This window comes from Myxine glutinosa, chromosome 14 (assembly GCF_964187855.1).
Source record: "Myxine glutinosa chromosome 14, kmMyxGlut1.1, whole genome shotgun sequence".
NCBI classification, from domain to species: domain Eukaryota; kingdom Metazoa; phylum Chordata; class Myxini; order Myxiniformes; family Myxinidae; genus Myxine; species Myxine glutinosa.
In genome coordinates this window covers 10,938,598-10,955,491 of record NC_136274.1, presented here as the reverse complement: position 1 = coordinate 10,955,491, position 16,894 = coordinate 10,938,598, and the positions used below count along the sequence as shown (strand labels likewise).

Below are 16,894 nucleotides of genomic sequence, written 5' to 3'. Positions count from 1 at the left end.
ATAGTGTATGGTGAATAGTGTATGATGAAAAGTGTATGATGAAAAGTGTGTGATGAAAAGTGTATGATGAATAGTGTATGATGAATAGTGTATGATGAAAAGTGTATGATGAATAGTGTATGATGAATAGTGTATGGTGAATAGTGTATGATGAAAAGTGTATGATGAAAAGTGTGTGATGAAAAGTGTATGATGAATAGTGTATGATGAATAGTGTATGATGAAAAGTGTATGATGAATAGTGTATGGTGAATAGTGTATGATGAAAAGTGTATGATGAATAGTGTATGATGAATAGTGTATGATGAAAAGTGTATGATTAAAAGTGTATGGTGAATAGTGTATGATGAATAGTGTATGATGAAAAGTGTATGATGAAAAGTGTATGGTGAATAGTGTATGATGAATAGTGTATGATGAAAAGTGTATGATGAAAAGTGTATGATGAATAGTGTATGATGAATAGTGTATGATGAATAGTGTATGATGGATAGTGTATGGTGAATAGTGTATGATGAAAAGTGTGTGATGAAAAGTGTATGATGAAAAGTGTATGGTGAATAGTGTATGATGAAAAGTGTGTGATGAAAAGTGTATGATGAATAGTGTATGGTGAATAGTGTATGATGAAAAGTGTATGATGAAAAGTGTATGATGAATAGTGTATGATGAAAAGTGTATGATGAATAGTGTATGGTGAATAGTGTATGATGAAAAGTGTGTGATGAAAAGTGTATGATGAATAGTGTATGATGAATAGTGTATGATGAAAAGTGTATGATGAATAGTGTATGATGAAAAGTGTATGATGAATAGTGTATGGTGAATAGTGTATGATGAAAAGTGTATGATGAAAAGTGTATGGTGAATAGTGTATGATGAATAGTGTATGATGAATAGTGTATGATTAATAGTGTATGGTGAATAGTGTATGATGAGAAGTGTGTGATGAATAGTGTATGATGAATAGTGTATGATGAATCGTGTATGATGAGAAGTGTGTGATGAATAGTGTATGATGAATAGTGTATGGTGAATAGTGTATGATGAAAAGTGTATGATGAATAGTGTATGGTGAATAGTGTATGATGAAAAGTGTATGATGAATAGTGTATGATGAATAGTGTATGATGAATAGTGTATGGTGAATAGTGTATGATGAAAAGTGTATGATGAATAGTGTATGGTGAATAGTGTATGATGAAAAGTGTATGATGAAAAGTGTATGGTGAATAGTGTATGATGAATAGTGTATGATGAATAGTGTATGATGAATAGTGTATGGTGAATAGTGTATGATGAATAGTGTATGATGAGAAGTGTGTGATGAATAGTGTATGATGAATAGTGTATGATGAATAGTGTATGATGAATCGTGTATGATAAGTGTGTGATGAATAGTGTATGATGAATAGTGTATGGTGAATAGTGTATGATGAAAAGTGTATGATGAATAGTGTATGGTGAATAGTGTATGATGAAAAGTGTATGATGAATAGTGTATGATGAATAGTGTATGATGAATAGTGTATGGTGAATAGTGTATGATGAAAAGTGTATGGTGAATAGTGTATGGTGAAAAGTGTATGATGAAAAGTGTATGGTGAATAGTGTATGATGAAAAGTGTATGATGAAAAGTGTATGGTGAATAGTGTATGATGAATAGTGTATGATGAAAAGTGTATGATGAAAAGTGTATGGTGAATAGTGTATGATGAATAGTGTATGATGAAAAGTGTATGATGAAAAGTGTATGACGAATAGTGTATGATGAATAGTGTATGATGAATAGTGTATGATGAATAGTGTATGGTGAATAGTGTATGATGAAAAGTGTGTGATGAAAAGTGTATGATGAAAAGTGTATGGTGAATAGTGTATGATGAAAAGTGTGTGATGAAAAGTGTATGATGAATAGTGTATGGTGAATAGTGTTTGATGAAAAGTGTATGGTGAATAGTGTATGATGAAAAGTGTATGATGAATAGTGTATGGTGAATAGTGTATGATGAAAAGTGTGTGATGAAAAGTGTATGATGAATAGTGTATGATGAATAGTGTATGATGAATAGTGTATGATGAAAAGTGTATGATGAATAGTGCATGATGAAAAGTGTATGATGAATAGTGTATGGTGAATAGTGTATGATGAAAAGTGTATGATGAAAAGTGTATGGTGAATAGTGTATGATGAATAGTGTATGATGAATAGTGTATGATGAATAGTGTATGGTGAATAGTGTATGATGAATAGTGTATGATGAGAAGTGTGTGATGAATAGTGTATGATGAATAGTGTATGATGAATAGTGTATGATGAGAAGTGTGTGATGAATAGTGTATGATGAATAGTGTATGGTGAATAGTGTATGATGAAAAGTGTATGATGAATAGTGTATGGTGAATAGTGTATGATGAATAGTGTATGATGAATAGTGTATGGTGAATAGTGTATGATGAAAAGTGTGTGATGAAAAGTGTATGATGAATAATGTATGGTGAAAAGTGTATGATGAATAGTGTATGGTGAATAGTGTATGATGAATAGTGTATGATGAATAGTGTATGGTGAATAGTGTATGATGAAAAGTGTATGATGAATAGTGTATGGTGAATAGTGTATGATGAAAAGTGTGTGATGAATAGTGTATGATGAATAGTGTATGGTGAATAGTGTATGATGAATAGTGTGTGATGTAAAGTGTATGATGAATAGTGTATGGTGAATAGTGTATGATGAATAGTGTATGGTGAATAGTGTATGATGAAAAGTGTATGATGAATAGTGTATGGTGAATAGTGTATGGTGAAAAGTGTGTGATGAAAAGTGTATGATGAATAGTGTATGGTGAATAGTGTATGATGAATAGTGTATGGTGAATAGTGTATGATGAAAAGTGTATGATGAATAGTGTATGGTGAATAGTGTGTGATGAATAGTGTATAATGAATAGTGTATGGTGAATAGTGTATGATGAATAGTGTATGATGAATAGTGTATGGTGAATAGTGTATGATGAAAGTGTGTGATGAAAAGTGTATGATGAAAAGTGTATGATGAAAAGTGTGTGATGAAAAGTGTATGATGAAAAGTGTATGATGAATAGTGTATGATGAATAGTGTATGATGAATAGTGTATGATGAATAGTGTATGATGAATAGTGTATGATGAATAGTGTATGGTGAATAGTGTATGATGAAAAGTGTGTGATGAAAAGTGTATGATGAATAGTGTATGGTGAATAGTGTATGATGAAAAGTGTGTGATGAAAAGTGTATGATGAATAGTGTATGGTGAATAGTGTATGATGAAAAGTGTATGATGAAAATTGTATGGTGAATAGTGTATGATGAAAAGTGTATGATGAATAGTGTATGGTGAATAGTGTATGATGAAAAGTGTGTGATGAAAAGTGTATGATGAATAGTGTATGATGAATAGTGTATGATGAAAAGTGTATGATGAATAGTGTATGGTGAATAGTGTATGATGAAAAGTGTATGATGAAAAGTGTATGGTGAATAGTGTATGATGAATAGTGTATGATGAAAAGTGTATGATTGAAAGTGTATGGTGAATAGTGTATGATGAATAGTGTATGATGAATAGTGTATGATGAAAAGTGTATGATGAAAAGTGTATGGTGAATAGTGTATGATGAATAGTGTATGATGAAAAGTGGATGATGAAAAGTGTATGATGAATAGTGTATGATGAATAGTGTATGATGAATAGTGTATGATGAATAGTGTATGGTGAATAGTGTATGATGAAAAGTGTGTGATGAAAAGTGTATGGTGAATAGTGTATGATGAAAAGTGTGTGATGAAAAGTGTATGATGAATAGTGTATGGTGAATAGTGTATGATGAAAAGTGTATGATGAAAAGTGTATGATGAATAGTGTATGATGAAAAGTGTATGATGAATAGTGTATGGTGAATAGTGTATGATGAAAAGTGTGTGATGAAAAGTGTATGATGAATAGTGTATGATGAATAGTGTATGATGAAAAGTGTATGATGAATAGTGTATGATGAAAAGTGTATGATGAATAGTGTATGGTGAATAGTGTATGATGAAAAGTGTATGGTGAATAGTGTATGATGAATAGTGTATGATGAATAGTGTATGATGAATAGTGTATGGTGAATAGTGTATGATGAATAGTGTATGATGAGAAGTGTGTGATGAATAGTGTATGATGAATAGTGTATGATGAATAGTGTATGATGAATCGTGTATGATGAGAAGTGTGTGATGAATAGTGTATGATGAATAGTGTATGGTGAATAGTGTATGATGAAAAGTGTATGATGAATAGTGTATGGTGAATAGTGTATGATGAAAAGTGTATGATGAATAGTGTATGATGAATAGTGTATGATGAATAGTGTATGGTGAATAGTGTATGATGAAAAGTGTATGATGAAAAGTGTATGATGAATAGTGTATGATGAAAAGTGTATGATGAATAGTGTATGGTGAATAGTGTATGATGAAAAGTGTATGATGAAAAGTGTATGGTGAATAGTGTATGATGAATAGTGTATGATGAAAAGTGTATGATGAAAAGTGTATGGTGAATAGTGTATGATGAATAGTGTATGATGAAAAGTGTATGATGAAAAGTGTATGGTGAATAGTGTATGATGAATAGTGTATGATGAAAAGTGTATGATGAAAAGTGTATGATGAATAGTGTATGATGAATAGTGTATGATGAATAGTGTATGATGAATAGTGTATGGTGAATAGTGTATGATGAAAAGTGTGTGATGAAAAGTGTATGATGAAAAGTGTATGGTGAATAGTGTATGATGAAAAGTGTGTGATGAAAAGTGTATGATGAATAGTGTATGGTGAATAGTGTATGATGAAAAGTGTATGGTGAATAGTGTATGATGAAAAGTGTATGATGAATAGTGTATGATGAAAAGTGTGTGATGAAAAGTGTATGATGAATAGTGTATGATGAATAGTGTATGATGAAAAGTGTATGATGAATAGTGCATGATGAAAAGTGTATGATGAATAGTGTATGGTGAATAGTGTATGATGAAAAGTGTATGATGAAAAGTGTATGGTGAATAGTGTATGATGAATAGTGTATGATGAATAGTGTATGGTGAATAGTGTATGATGAATAGTGTATGATGAGAAGTGTGTGATGAATAGTGTATGATGAATAGTGTATGATGAATAGTGTATGATGAATCGTGTATGATGAGAAGTGTGTGATGAATAGTGTATGATGAATAGTGTATGGTGAATAGTGTATGATGAAAAGTGTATGATGAATAGTGCATGATGAATAGTGCATGATGAATAGTGTATGATGAATAGTGTATGATGAATAGTGTATGATGAAAAGTGCGTGATGAATAGTGTATGGTGAAAAGTGCGTGATGAATAGTGTATGATGAAAAGTGCGTGATGAATAGTGTATGATGAAAAGTGCGTGATGAATAGTGTATGGTGAAAAGTGCGTGATGAATAGTGTATGATGAAAAGTGCGTGATGAATAGTGTATGATGAATAGTGTATGATGAATAGTGTATGGTGAATAGTGTATGATGAAAAGTGTATGATGAAAAGTGTATGATGAAAAGTGTATGATGAATAGTGTATGGTGAATAGTGTATGATGAAAAGTGTATGATGAAAAGTGTATGGTGAATAGTGTATGATGAATAGTGTATGATGAAAAGTGTGTGATGAAAAGTGTATGATGAATAGTGTATGGTGAATAGTGTATGATGAATAGTGTATGGTGAATAGTGTATGATGAATAGTGTATGATGAATAGTGTATGGTGAATAGTGTATGGTGAATAGTGTATGATGAAAAGTGTATGATGAATAGTGTATGGTGAATAGTGTATGATGAATAGTGTATGATGAATAGTGTATGGTGAATAGTGTATGATGAATAGTGTGTGATGAAAAGTGTATGATGAATAGTGTATGGTGAATAGTGTATGATGAATAGTGTATGGTGAATAGTGTATGATGAAAAGTGTATGATGAATAGTGTATGGTGAATAGTGTATGGTGAAAAGTGTGTGATGAAAAGTGTATGATGAATAGTGTATGGTGAATAGTGTATGATGAATAGTGTATGGTGAATAGTGTATGATGAATAGTGTATGATGAAAAGTGTATGGTGAATAGTGTATGATGAAAAGTGTATGATGAAAAGTGTATGATGAATAGTGTATGATGAAAAGTGTATGATGAAAAGTGTATGATGAATAGTCTATGATGAATAGTGTATGATGAAAAGTGTATGATGAATAGTGTATGATGAAAAGTGTGTGATGAATAGTGTATGATGAATCGTGTATGATGAAAAGTGTGTGATGAATCGTGTATGATGAATAGTGTGTGATGAATAGTGTATGATGAATAGTGTATGATGAATAGTGTATGATGAATAGTGTATGATGAAAAGTCTATGATGAATAGTGCATGATGAATAGTGTATGATGAAAAGTGTGTGATGAATAGTGTATGATGAATAGTGTATGATGAATAGTGTATGATGAAAAGTGTGTGATGAATAGAATAGTGCATGATGAATAGTGTATGATGAAAAGTGTATGATGAAAAGTGTGTGATGAATAGTGCATGATGAAAAGTGTGTGATGAATAGTGCATGATGAAAAGTGCATGATGAATCGTGCATGATGAATAGTGTATGATGAAAAGTGTGTGATGAATAGTGCATGATGAAAAGTGTGTGATGAATAGTGCATGATGAAAAGTGCATGATGAATAGTGTATGATGAATAGTGCATGATGTTTGTTTGCAAGAAGAGAGGTTGAAGCTAGTCCGGTAACTATAGTTTGAGTGAGACAGAAAGTAAGACCAGCATTTCTGACACGGAGACTTTATAAGATAATTCCGGGCACCACTTTAACGCTCCTTAGTCCGAGCGGTAGTACTTACTACCTTGAGCGGTTGCCGTCGACAACCTTCTACCTAAAAAACCGGTCCAGTCGGATGGGTGTTTTTTAGGAGACACCGTCTCCTTACTGGATGGCCGCTGGCTCATGAAGGGAGCTCATCCGCCCGTTGACAGGTATTGTTTTTGGTCCTGCAGGGTGTCACAGTCACCCTCCCCACTGGCAAGCCAGTGAGGGTAGTCAGTTTAGTCGCCGACTACCCGACCATGCGGCAGGTAGCAGTGGGTTACATGTTACCAGTGGCAGTTAAGAGACCGACCTAACTAAAATATCCTCATCTCTGCCACGAGCCATTTTATAGATCATCTTTCTCCCAGCATCCACTTGTTCCTTCTTTATTAGTATGCTACCATTTTAAACTTTGTGGGACCAGTGGTTTGGGAGGAGATGCAAAACTGACACGCAAACATTGGATCCTATTATATAAATACCACAATTGGAGAAGTGTCTCCTGTTTGAATTGTATGCACGCCTGAACCGCTGGACAAAATGAATTGAAAACTGGTGATTGTATTCTGTCTGGATGTGTTCAGAAAGTGGGGGAGATGGGATGGAGTGAAGGAATAAAGGGAATTCATAGTTCGGGTGGTGGGGAGGACCTCAATTTTGTCTGTAGATGTAAATCTGTGGCATAATGGTTAGAGTGGGCTGTTTGGTTTGAATCTGGGAGGTCGGTGGTTCGAACCCCAGCCGAGTCATACCAAAGACCATGCTCAGCATTTGTAAAAGCCATGGTGTTGGCCTTGCGGTTAAGGTGGCTGGCTTGAGATCTTGGGGTCCTGCGTTTGAGCCCCTGTCATGCCGTTGAATTAAGACCAGGTGGGCTGACTCAGCCTGTCATCCTTCCGAGGTAAGCAAAGTGAGTACCAGATGAATGGTTACAGAGAGGCATTGCATCAGCGGCAGCCGTACCCCCAGAAAGTGATGCAACCAGCAGCCACAGCCTGCACCCGAACCACTGCAGCATTTGTAAAGGATAGAGTACGGACAAACAACCATTGGTTAGTAACCATTATGCAGGGTTGATGGGCCTAATGTCACCTTTCTGTCTTCAAGTTCCTTGGAAGGAAACTCGTATTAGATATTAAAATTAAATGTTAAATATGTATGACATGGCGCCAGTAGGAGGGGTATGACAAGTCATACTAAAATACGCCAATTCTGGGAGAGTATCCCACCTATAAGGACGGATTATTCGCTACACTGCCAAAAATAATGATTAAAATTCTCTTAAGGTGAGAACATTTTTCTTGAATCAAGAAAACGACGAGAGTATTTTTCTTGCAGATAGAAAAGAAATTTGCTCCTTGTTTTCTTATTTCTAGAAAACTTTTATTTAAATAAAATATTTTCTTACTGAGGAAGTTAGTTATTCATGGCAGTGAATTATATTTGATTTTGAATCTATTTTTCTGAATATCTTCAGATATTACTTTCCCAAGGACATACTGTATTTGTATGAGGTTGTAGCGGTTACCGCTGGATGCACACAATCGCCTTGCACCGGCCAGAACACGGCCAGACGCGCCTCTCCCGGGCATGCCCGGACTCACTGTTCCCGGGCACGCCCGAACCTCCCGGGCACGCCCGGTCTCGTCTTTCCCGGGCATGCCCGCTCTCGCCTTTCGAGGGCTCGCCCAGAGCGTCCGGGCATGCCCGCTATCGCCTTTCCAGGGCTCGCCCAGAGCGCCCGGGCACACCCAGCCTCGACTTGCCAGGCCGCAGCCAAACACGCCCGGGCAGGTCCAGACTCGCCTTTCCAAGGCTCGCCCTTGACACCCGGGCATGCCCGGTATAGCTTTTGCCGGGCAAACTTCCCGACATAAATGTGTATATATATTGCTGCCCGATAAACGGGCTTGTCAGAATACCTGAGCTGTTTTGTTTCAATAAAGCAACTCGGACGAATTCCGTCTTTGGTCGCGTCAATTCTTTCGACTCGCGTTGGAGCGCAGTTCCTTCATTGGTGACCTACCGACATGGATACGGCAGTGACGCTTAAACTGCCTACCTTCTGGGAGGCTCACGCGGCTGTTTGGTTCGCTCAGGCGGACTCTCAGTTCGCCCTGCGAGGCATCACCGCGGACGACACCCGCTTCCACCATGTTGTGGCGGCGCTCGGTTCCGCCACCGCGGCCCGCGCCTTGAGCCTCCTCGAGCACCCGCCGGCTGCTGACAAATACGACGCGCTGAAGACACTCCTCCTCGACGCTTTCGCCCTCTCACCGGCAGCACGCGCACGGCGCCTGCTCGCTCTGCCCGAGCTCGGCGACACGCGCCCGTCAGAGCGCATGGACTATATGCTCTCGTTGCTCGGTGAGCACTCTCCGGATTTTCTGTTCCGCGAGCTGTTCCTTCGCCAGCTGCCTCACCCGGTACGCCTCGCCCTGGCTGGCACGTTGATCACGGATTCCCGCGCCCTCGCCAGGGAAGCCGATAAGATCTCCTCGGCGGGCCAGCACATCGGCGCGGTTACCTGGAGCCCACCGCCGTCCGAGGCGACGCCCACGACGCCCGAGCGCCCTGCGCGGTTGGAGGCCGAACTGCCGGTGCAACTGGCGGCCGCCACGCCGCACCGCCCGCTTCCGACACGACGGCCGGGGCCTCCACCTGACCGGGCGTGGTGTTATTACCACGCCAGGTTCGGACACAAGGCTCGGACGTGCCGGCCCCCGTGCACTTTCGGCAGGTCGGGAAACGGCCGGGCCGGCGTTCATTCCCAGCCATGAGCGCCGGCCACTCGGGCAACTTGCTGTTTATTCGGGACAAAGCGTCTAGGCGGCGTTTCCTGTGTGACACCGGTGCCAAACTGAGCGTCATACCCGCCTCTGAGCAGGACAGGCGGGACGCCGTTTGCGGCCCCTCTTTGGTCGCTGCTAATGGCTCGGCCATACGCACTTTCGGCCCACGCGTCGTCACCCTCTGCTTCGGCAGCCAGCGTTTTCAATGGACTTTTGTGACCGCCTGCGTCCCCATGGCTTTGCTCGGCGCCGACTTCCTCTGCGCGCATGGGCTGCTGGTCGACGTCAAACGTCGTCGCCTTGTCAACGCTGAGACCTTCAGCTCCCTGGCGTGCACGATGAGCAGCTCCGCGCCGACCGAACTGGCGTGCGCCCTCCCGGCAGCGAACGAGTTCGCTCGCCTGCTCGCGGAATTCCCGGCCCTCACGCGGCCGACGTTTTCGGCCGTCGCGGTGCGGCACGGGATTGAGCACCACATACCCACTACGGGCCCGCCGGTCTACGCCAGGGCCCGCCGCCTCGACCCGGCCAAGCTCGCCGTGGCGAAGGCCGAGTTCGACGCGTTGGAGCACCTCGGCATCGTGCGGCGCTCCGATAGCGCGTGGGCCTCGCCACTGCACATCGTGCCAAAGCCGGGGGGTGGATGGCGCCCGTGTGGCGACTACCGCCGTCTCAACGACGCTACCACCCCCGACAGGTACCCGATCCCGCATATTCAGGACTTTTCCGCCCGTTTGGCGGGACGGGTCATCTTTTCGAAAATTGACCTGATACGGGGCTACCACCAGGTACCTGTCCGGGCGACCGACGTCCCGAAGACGGCCGTCATCACGCCGTTCGGCCTGTTCGAATTTTTGCGGATGCCGTTTGGCCTCAAGAACGCGGCCCAGGCGTTCCAGCGCTTGATGGACGGCGTGCTGCGCGACCTGCCGTTTCTTTTCGTCTATCTGGACGATATCCTCGTCGCCAGCACGTCCCGCGCCGAGCACCTCCTCCACCTCCGAACATTGTTCGGTCGTCTCAGCGAGCACGGCTTAATTGTCAACCCGGTCAAATGCCACTTCGGCGCGACGACCGTTGACTTTTTGGGCCACCGCATCACCAAGACCGGGGCCGTGCCGCTGCCGACCAAGGTCGAGGCCATCACCACGTTCCCGCGTCCCCGTTCCATCAAGGCCCTCCAAGAGTTCCTCGGCATGGTGAATTTTTATCACCGATTCGTGCCCCGCGCTGCTCAGCTCATGCGGCCCCTTTACGAAGCCCTCCGGGGCAAGCCGGCCAAGCATGACATTGTTTGGTCCGCGGCCATGGACGCGGCCTTCGCCAGCGCCAAACGGGCCCTCGCCGACGCAACGCTGCTGGCTCACCCGGTGCTCAACGCGCCCATTGCCCTCACTACGGACGCCTCCAACTACGCGGTGGGCGCCGTCCATGAGCAATGGGTGGACGGGGTTTGGCAGCCACTCGCTTTTTTCAGCCGGCAACTCCGGCCGAACGAGTTAAACTACAGCACGTTCGACCGCGAGCTGCTCGGGCTATTCCTGGCCGTTCGCCATTTCCGACACCTCCTGTAGGGCCACCCGTTCACGGCTTTCGTCGACCACAAGCCGTTGGTCTACGCAATGGCTAAGGTCACGGAGCCGTGGTCGGCCCGCCAGCAGCGCCACCTCTCCGCCGTGTCGGAGTTCACCACGGACATCCGGCACGTCGCCGGCAAAGACAACGCCGTGGCCGACTGTCTTGGGCCAGCGCGAACGCGGTCCACCTCGGCGTGGACTTCGCGCTCATGGCGGCCGACCAGACCACCGACGCCTCGGTGCAGGCACTCCGTGCGGCGGACACGGGCCTCTGCCTGGCCGACATTCCCTTCGCGGGCACCATCCTGCTCTGCGACGTCTCCCAGGGCCAGCCTCGCCCCATCGTGCCCGTTTCCTGGCAGCGCCGCATCTTCGCCTCCATCCACAGCCTTTCTCACCCGGGCCGGAAAGCTTCTCAGAAGCTGGTGTCGGCGCGTTTCGTCTGGCACGGCCTTCGACGAAACATCCGCGACTGGGCCAACGCCTGCACGGCCTGCCAGCGGGTCAAGGTCCACCGCCACACCCAGGCCCCGCTGGCACCTTTCGCCGTGCCTGAACAGCGTTTCGACCACGTCCACGTGGACCTGGTGCGTCCCCTGCCCCCCTCGCGGGGGTTCACCCACCTGCTCACCATGGTGGACAGGACCACCAGGTGGCCGGAGGCCGTGCCCCTCGCCTCCACCACCACCGCCGACGTGGCGCAGGCGTTCATCGCCACCTGGGTCGCGCGCTTCGGCGCACCAGCGGACATCTCGTCCGACCGCGGCCCACAGTTCACGCCTGAGCTTTGGGGCGCGGTCGCCCGTTCGTTGGGGGTCACGCTGCACCGCAGCACGGCCTACCACCCCCAAGCCAACGGGTTGTGCGAGCGGTTTCACCGCTCCATGAAGGCCGCACTCATGGCCGGCCTTCAGGACGACGGTTGGGCCGACCGGCTGCCGTGGGTCCTTTTGGGCCTTCGCACGGCCCCCAAGGAAGACCTCCAGGCGTCCGCCGCCGAGCTCGTCTACGGCCAGCCGCTCCGCGTCCTGGGCGAATTCGTGCCTGACGCTACCAGTCCCTGGTCCGCCGCTCGCCAGCGCTCGGACCTCCAGGAGGCCGCCCGCCGATTTGCCCCCGTGCCGACGTCCCGCCACGGTGGCCCCCAGTCCTACGTCCCCCCGGCGCTTCGCACAGCGGAGTACGTCTTTGTGCGTCATGACGCGCACCGGGGGCCACTCCGGCCGCCGTACGACGGGCCCTTCCGGGTCCTGCGACGGGGCGACAAGTCTTTCATCGTCGACTTCGGCGGCCGGCCGGACCGGATTTCTGTGGACCGCCTCAAACCGGCGCACATGGACGTCGACCGACCACCACGGTTGGCCCTTCCTCTGCGGCGAGGCCGCCCCCTGTCCACAGTTCCCCCCGCTCGACCACCCACCACCACGTCGGACCCCTCCCCACGACCCTCCAGGGGTCGCTTCGGCCGGGTCATCCGGACCCCCCTTAAATTGACCCTGCTGGTGCAGGTCGATTCTGGAGGGGCGTGTGTAGCGGTTACCGCTGGATGCACACAATCGCCTTGCACCGGCCAGAACACGGCCAGACGCGCCTCTCCCGGGCATGCCCGGACTCACTGTTATGGGAGAGTATCCCACCTATAAGGACGGATTATTCGCTACACTGCCAAAAATAATGATTAAAATTCTCTTAAGGTGAGAACATTTTTCTTGAATCAAGAAAACGACGAGAGTATTTTTCTTGCAGATAGAAAAGAAATTTTCTCCTTGTTTTCTTATTTCTAGAAAACTTTTATTTAAATAAAATATTTTCTTACTGAGGAAGTTAGTTATTCTTGGCAGTGAATTATATTTGATTTTGAATCTATTTTTCTGAATATCTTCAGATATTACTTTCCCAAGGACATACTGTATTTGTATGAGGTTGTAGCGGTTACCGCTGGATGCACACAATCGCCTTGCACCGGCCAGAACACGGCCAGACGCGCCTCTCCCGGGCATGCCCGGACTCACTGTTCCCGGGCACGCCCGAACCTCCCGGGCACGCCCGGTCTCGTCTTTCCCGGGCATGCCCGCTCTCGCCTTTCCAGGGCTCGCCCAGAGCGTCCGGGCATGCCCGCTATCGCCTTTTCAGGGCTCGCCCAGAGCGTCCGGGCATGCCCGCTATCGCCTTTCCAGGGCTCGCCCAGAGCGTCCGGGCATGCTCGCTATCGCCTTTCCAGGGCTCGCCCAGAGCACCCGGGCACGCCCAGCCTCGACTTGCCAGGCCGCAGCCAAACACGCCCGGGCAGGTCCAGACTCGCCTTTCCAAGGCTCGCCCTTGACACCCGGGCATGCCCGGTATAGCTTTTGCCGGGCAAACTTCCCGACATAAATGTGTATATATATTGCTGCCCGATAAACGGGCTTGTCAGAATACCTGAGCTGTTTTGTTTCAATAAAGCAACTCGGACGAATTCCGTCTTTGGTCGCGTCAATTCTTTCGACTCGCGTTGGAGCGCAGTTCCTTCAAGGTGATGATATGTCGGATGTTTCTTCAAGATGCAAAATGCTTCAACGTTATTCACATTTGTCATAGTTTCATTATTGTGATTATCAACAAACAGAATACGGAGAAACAGCGTGAACAAAGCATTAGCACTTCTTCTTCTTCTTCAATGCATTAGCACTTATTCTTGAAAAACGATAACTTGTAATACTGGCTACTACCAGGTGGCGTTTGTGGCCTATATTAGTACATCCTGTGCAGACAGACAGACATACAGACAAATGGACACAAATGCAATATGTTCTGGTGAGAGTAAAAAAATACATCGTAGACATAATAAAAGTGGGGGTGTTAGGGATTTACCCGCCAGCACCCCCCCAGGGATGATCATTTGACCAAACTCAGACAGTGACAGGAGAATTTATGAAAGGGAGGGGTACATGTACATGGGAAAGCTGCCGTATAAGCAAGTAACGGGCCAGCTTCTCAATTAGGACAGAGAAGGCCAGGGTTTATATACTGTACAGAAAATGATGAAGGAGACTTTAAAGATAAGAGGAAAGGCATAACAATTGTGGACTGTTTAGTAAGAGAAAAGCTACCTTCTCGTCCACTGAGCTTTGCCCAAGGTCGGAGCCTTGCATAACTTCAACAACAGGCTATGTTATTACAGGCGAGGGGTCGGTGCTGCCCGGCTCTGTTCAGTTCCCAAAATGCTCAAGGGCTGCCCGGTAACAAAGCCAAATGTATGAAATCCCCAACAGGGGGGGGGAGAGGGAGGGGGGTAATTCTCGTGTGTGAAAAAAAACAACTAATTAATTAATTATAGTGTTCTAGAGTATAAACAATAATTGATAGTGTGTAAAAAATCACCTCTGTTGCATTACCGTCACACTGTTGGCTTACACTGTACGTAGACCATGTGATGCAGTCCAGGAGATTTTTTAAAGACATCAATCTGATCCACTCGGATGACAAAACGATGGTGATGACTTGAAGAAACATTACACGGGGTATGATGAGCATGTGACAGTTGTCCAATTAGGTTAGGGGAGGATATTTCCTTCATAGATAAGTGTGTGATTCCAATGAAACTTGTTCATTGTGAGTTTTATTTCACCAGCTGGTGCAGCATTTTGAACAGTTGAAGTCCGCTGTGATTCTGAATAAGCTTCTTGTGGACAGCTTGATTTACAAGGTAAGGTATTCGTCATTATTGTAGTTTATTGTCATGCATGAGGCCTGACTGTTTGGGGATTAGGGACATTGTGACTTTCCAATCATTTAATTACCTCCGCCACCAAAGGTGGAACTTTGACCTTTTGATCTAAAACAACAATTAGCTCCTAGCTTTTGATTGGTGAACCAATTCAGTGACCAATATGCAAATTCTTAAAATTTCAGCTCAATTTCATGAAAATTTATGATTTTAGGTGACTTTGACCTTTTGATAAAATTATTAATTTGCCTTCTCCATATTCTCATAACAGCCTGATGTTGGCTTCGCGGTAAGGGTGCCGGCTTGGGATCCTAGGATCGTGCGTTCGAATCCCGATTGATCGCTGAATTAACGCCAGGGGGGTTGACTCAGCCTGTCATCCTTCCGAGCTCGGCAAATTGAGTACCAGTTCACTGGTAATTCCCTGTGTGTCGGAAGAGGCGACTAACAGGGTTGGCGGCAGGAAGGGCATCCGGCCATAAAACATTGATTCAAAAAGGGCACCACAGTGTCTAAAAAGGCCAACCCCCGCCCTGCGGGGAAAAATGGCCTCAAAAAAGGTGATTCTTTCTTCTTCTCCATATTCTCGTAAGTAAGCTTTGTAGTGTAGCAGCATAGCAAACCTGTTGTGCATTTTGTGATACAAGCACCAAATTTGGTACACTAGTAGACTATCATATTATGAAAAGATCTGGATATTGGGCCATCTCAGATTCAGAGATTTGATTTTTGCAAGATTTCGATTCGATTGGGATCGAAGAGAACACCTTCTTCGTCTTCTGTACAGTGAAGTTGCCAGCCCTGAATTCTCTGGCTACATCTGGGTGCTTCATTGGGAGTGCAACCGTGTCCCTCAGGTGAACAGGGACCCACCTGGCATAGTGTGTGTGGTCTAAGGCATGGAACCATGGGACCAGTTCCATCAGGGCATCAAGGTACGTCGTGAATGAAGCCTGCCACAGAGAACGCACGTAGACCAGTACCAACATCTCTAGTTCCAGCACAGTTGCCCAGTACTGAAAGTTGGGAATGTCTTCTCCTCTCTGGTGACACCAGTCTTCGAACTCAGGCAGGTCTTCTGCATCATCAGCATATGTCATACAGTGGCGTTCATACGCACGGTGTTGCAGGATGTGCAGTGCCGCTGCAGTGATTTGATGAGCTCTTCTTGTGGGGGTGACGTGGGCAGCTCGTAGGAAGGAGTCGGCCGTCCCTGGCGTTGCAATCTCAGCTTGCAAAATCTGCAAATCTTGCAAAAATCAAATCTCTGAATCTGAGATGGCCCAATATCCAGATCTTTTCATAATATGATAGTCTACTAGTGTGCCAAATTTGGTGCTTGTATCACAAAATGCACAATTCTTTTGAATATTTGGGCTAAGCCGCCCCACTATTGGTGAAAATATGAAGACAATAGCTCGAATGGCAAAAAGGTTATGGCCCGAACAAACAGACACACACAACGGAGGTGGATATATTTTGAACATAAACATCAAGAACTTAAACACAGACACACACATATGTACACACACTCATACATGTGTGTACACACACAATGGAGGTGGAAACTTTGAGACCTGGTTGGCCTCCGATCCACCTCCTGAAACCCACCCACACGTGGAGATAGCAGCCAACAACAACTTCAACACACACATACGTGCACACATTCATACATGTGTGTACACACACACACACACACCAGAAGTGCAAACTTTGAGACCTGGTTGGTCTCCATTCCACCTCCTGAAACCCACCCACATGTGGAGATAGGAGCCAACAACAACAACTTAAACACACACACACACATACGTGCACACACTCATACATGTGTACACACACACTCATACATGTGTACACACACACACACACACAACGGAACTGCATATTTGGAGACCTGGGAG

General features: G+C 45.2%; 1 protein-coding gene across 4 annotated transcripts in view; it reads left to right on the top strand.

Moving 5' to 3' along the window:
* TBC1D19 (TBC1 domain family member 19) overlaps nucleotides 1–16,894 on the top strand; it is a 208,673-nt gene that overhangs the window by 157,085 nt on the left and 34,694 nt on the right. For 3 of the 4 annotated variants that reach the window (XM_068135177.2, XM_068135179.2, XM_078768301.1), the window contains one exon: nucleotides 14,898–14,972. The exons of the other annotated variant lie outside the window; for it this stretch is intronic. In XM_068135177.2, coding sequence (XP_067991278.1) covers nucleotides 14,898–14,972 — 75 coding nt within the window. The remainder of the gene's footprint in view (nucleotides 1–14,897; nucleotides 14,973–16,894) is intronic. 4 annotated transcript variants of the gene reach the window in all.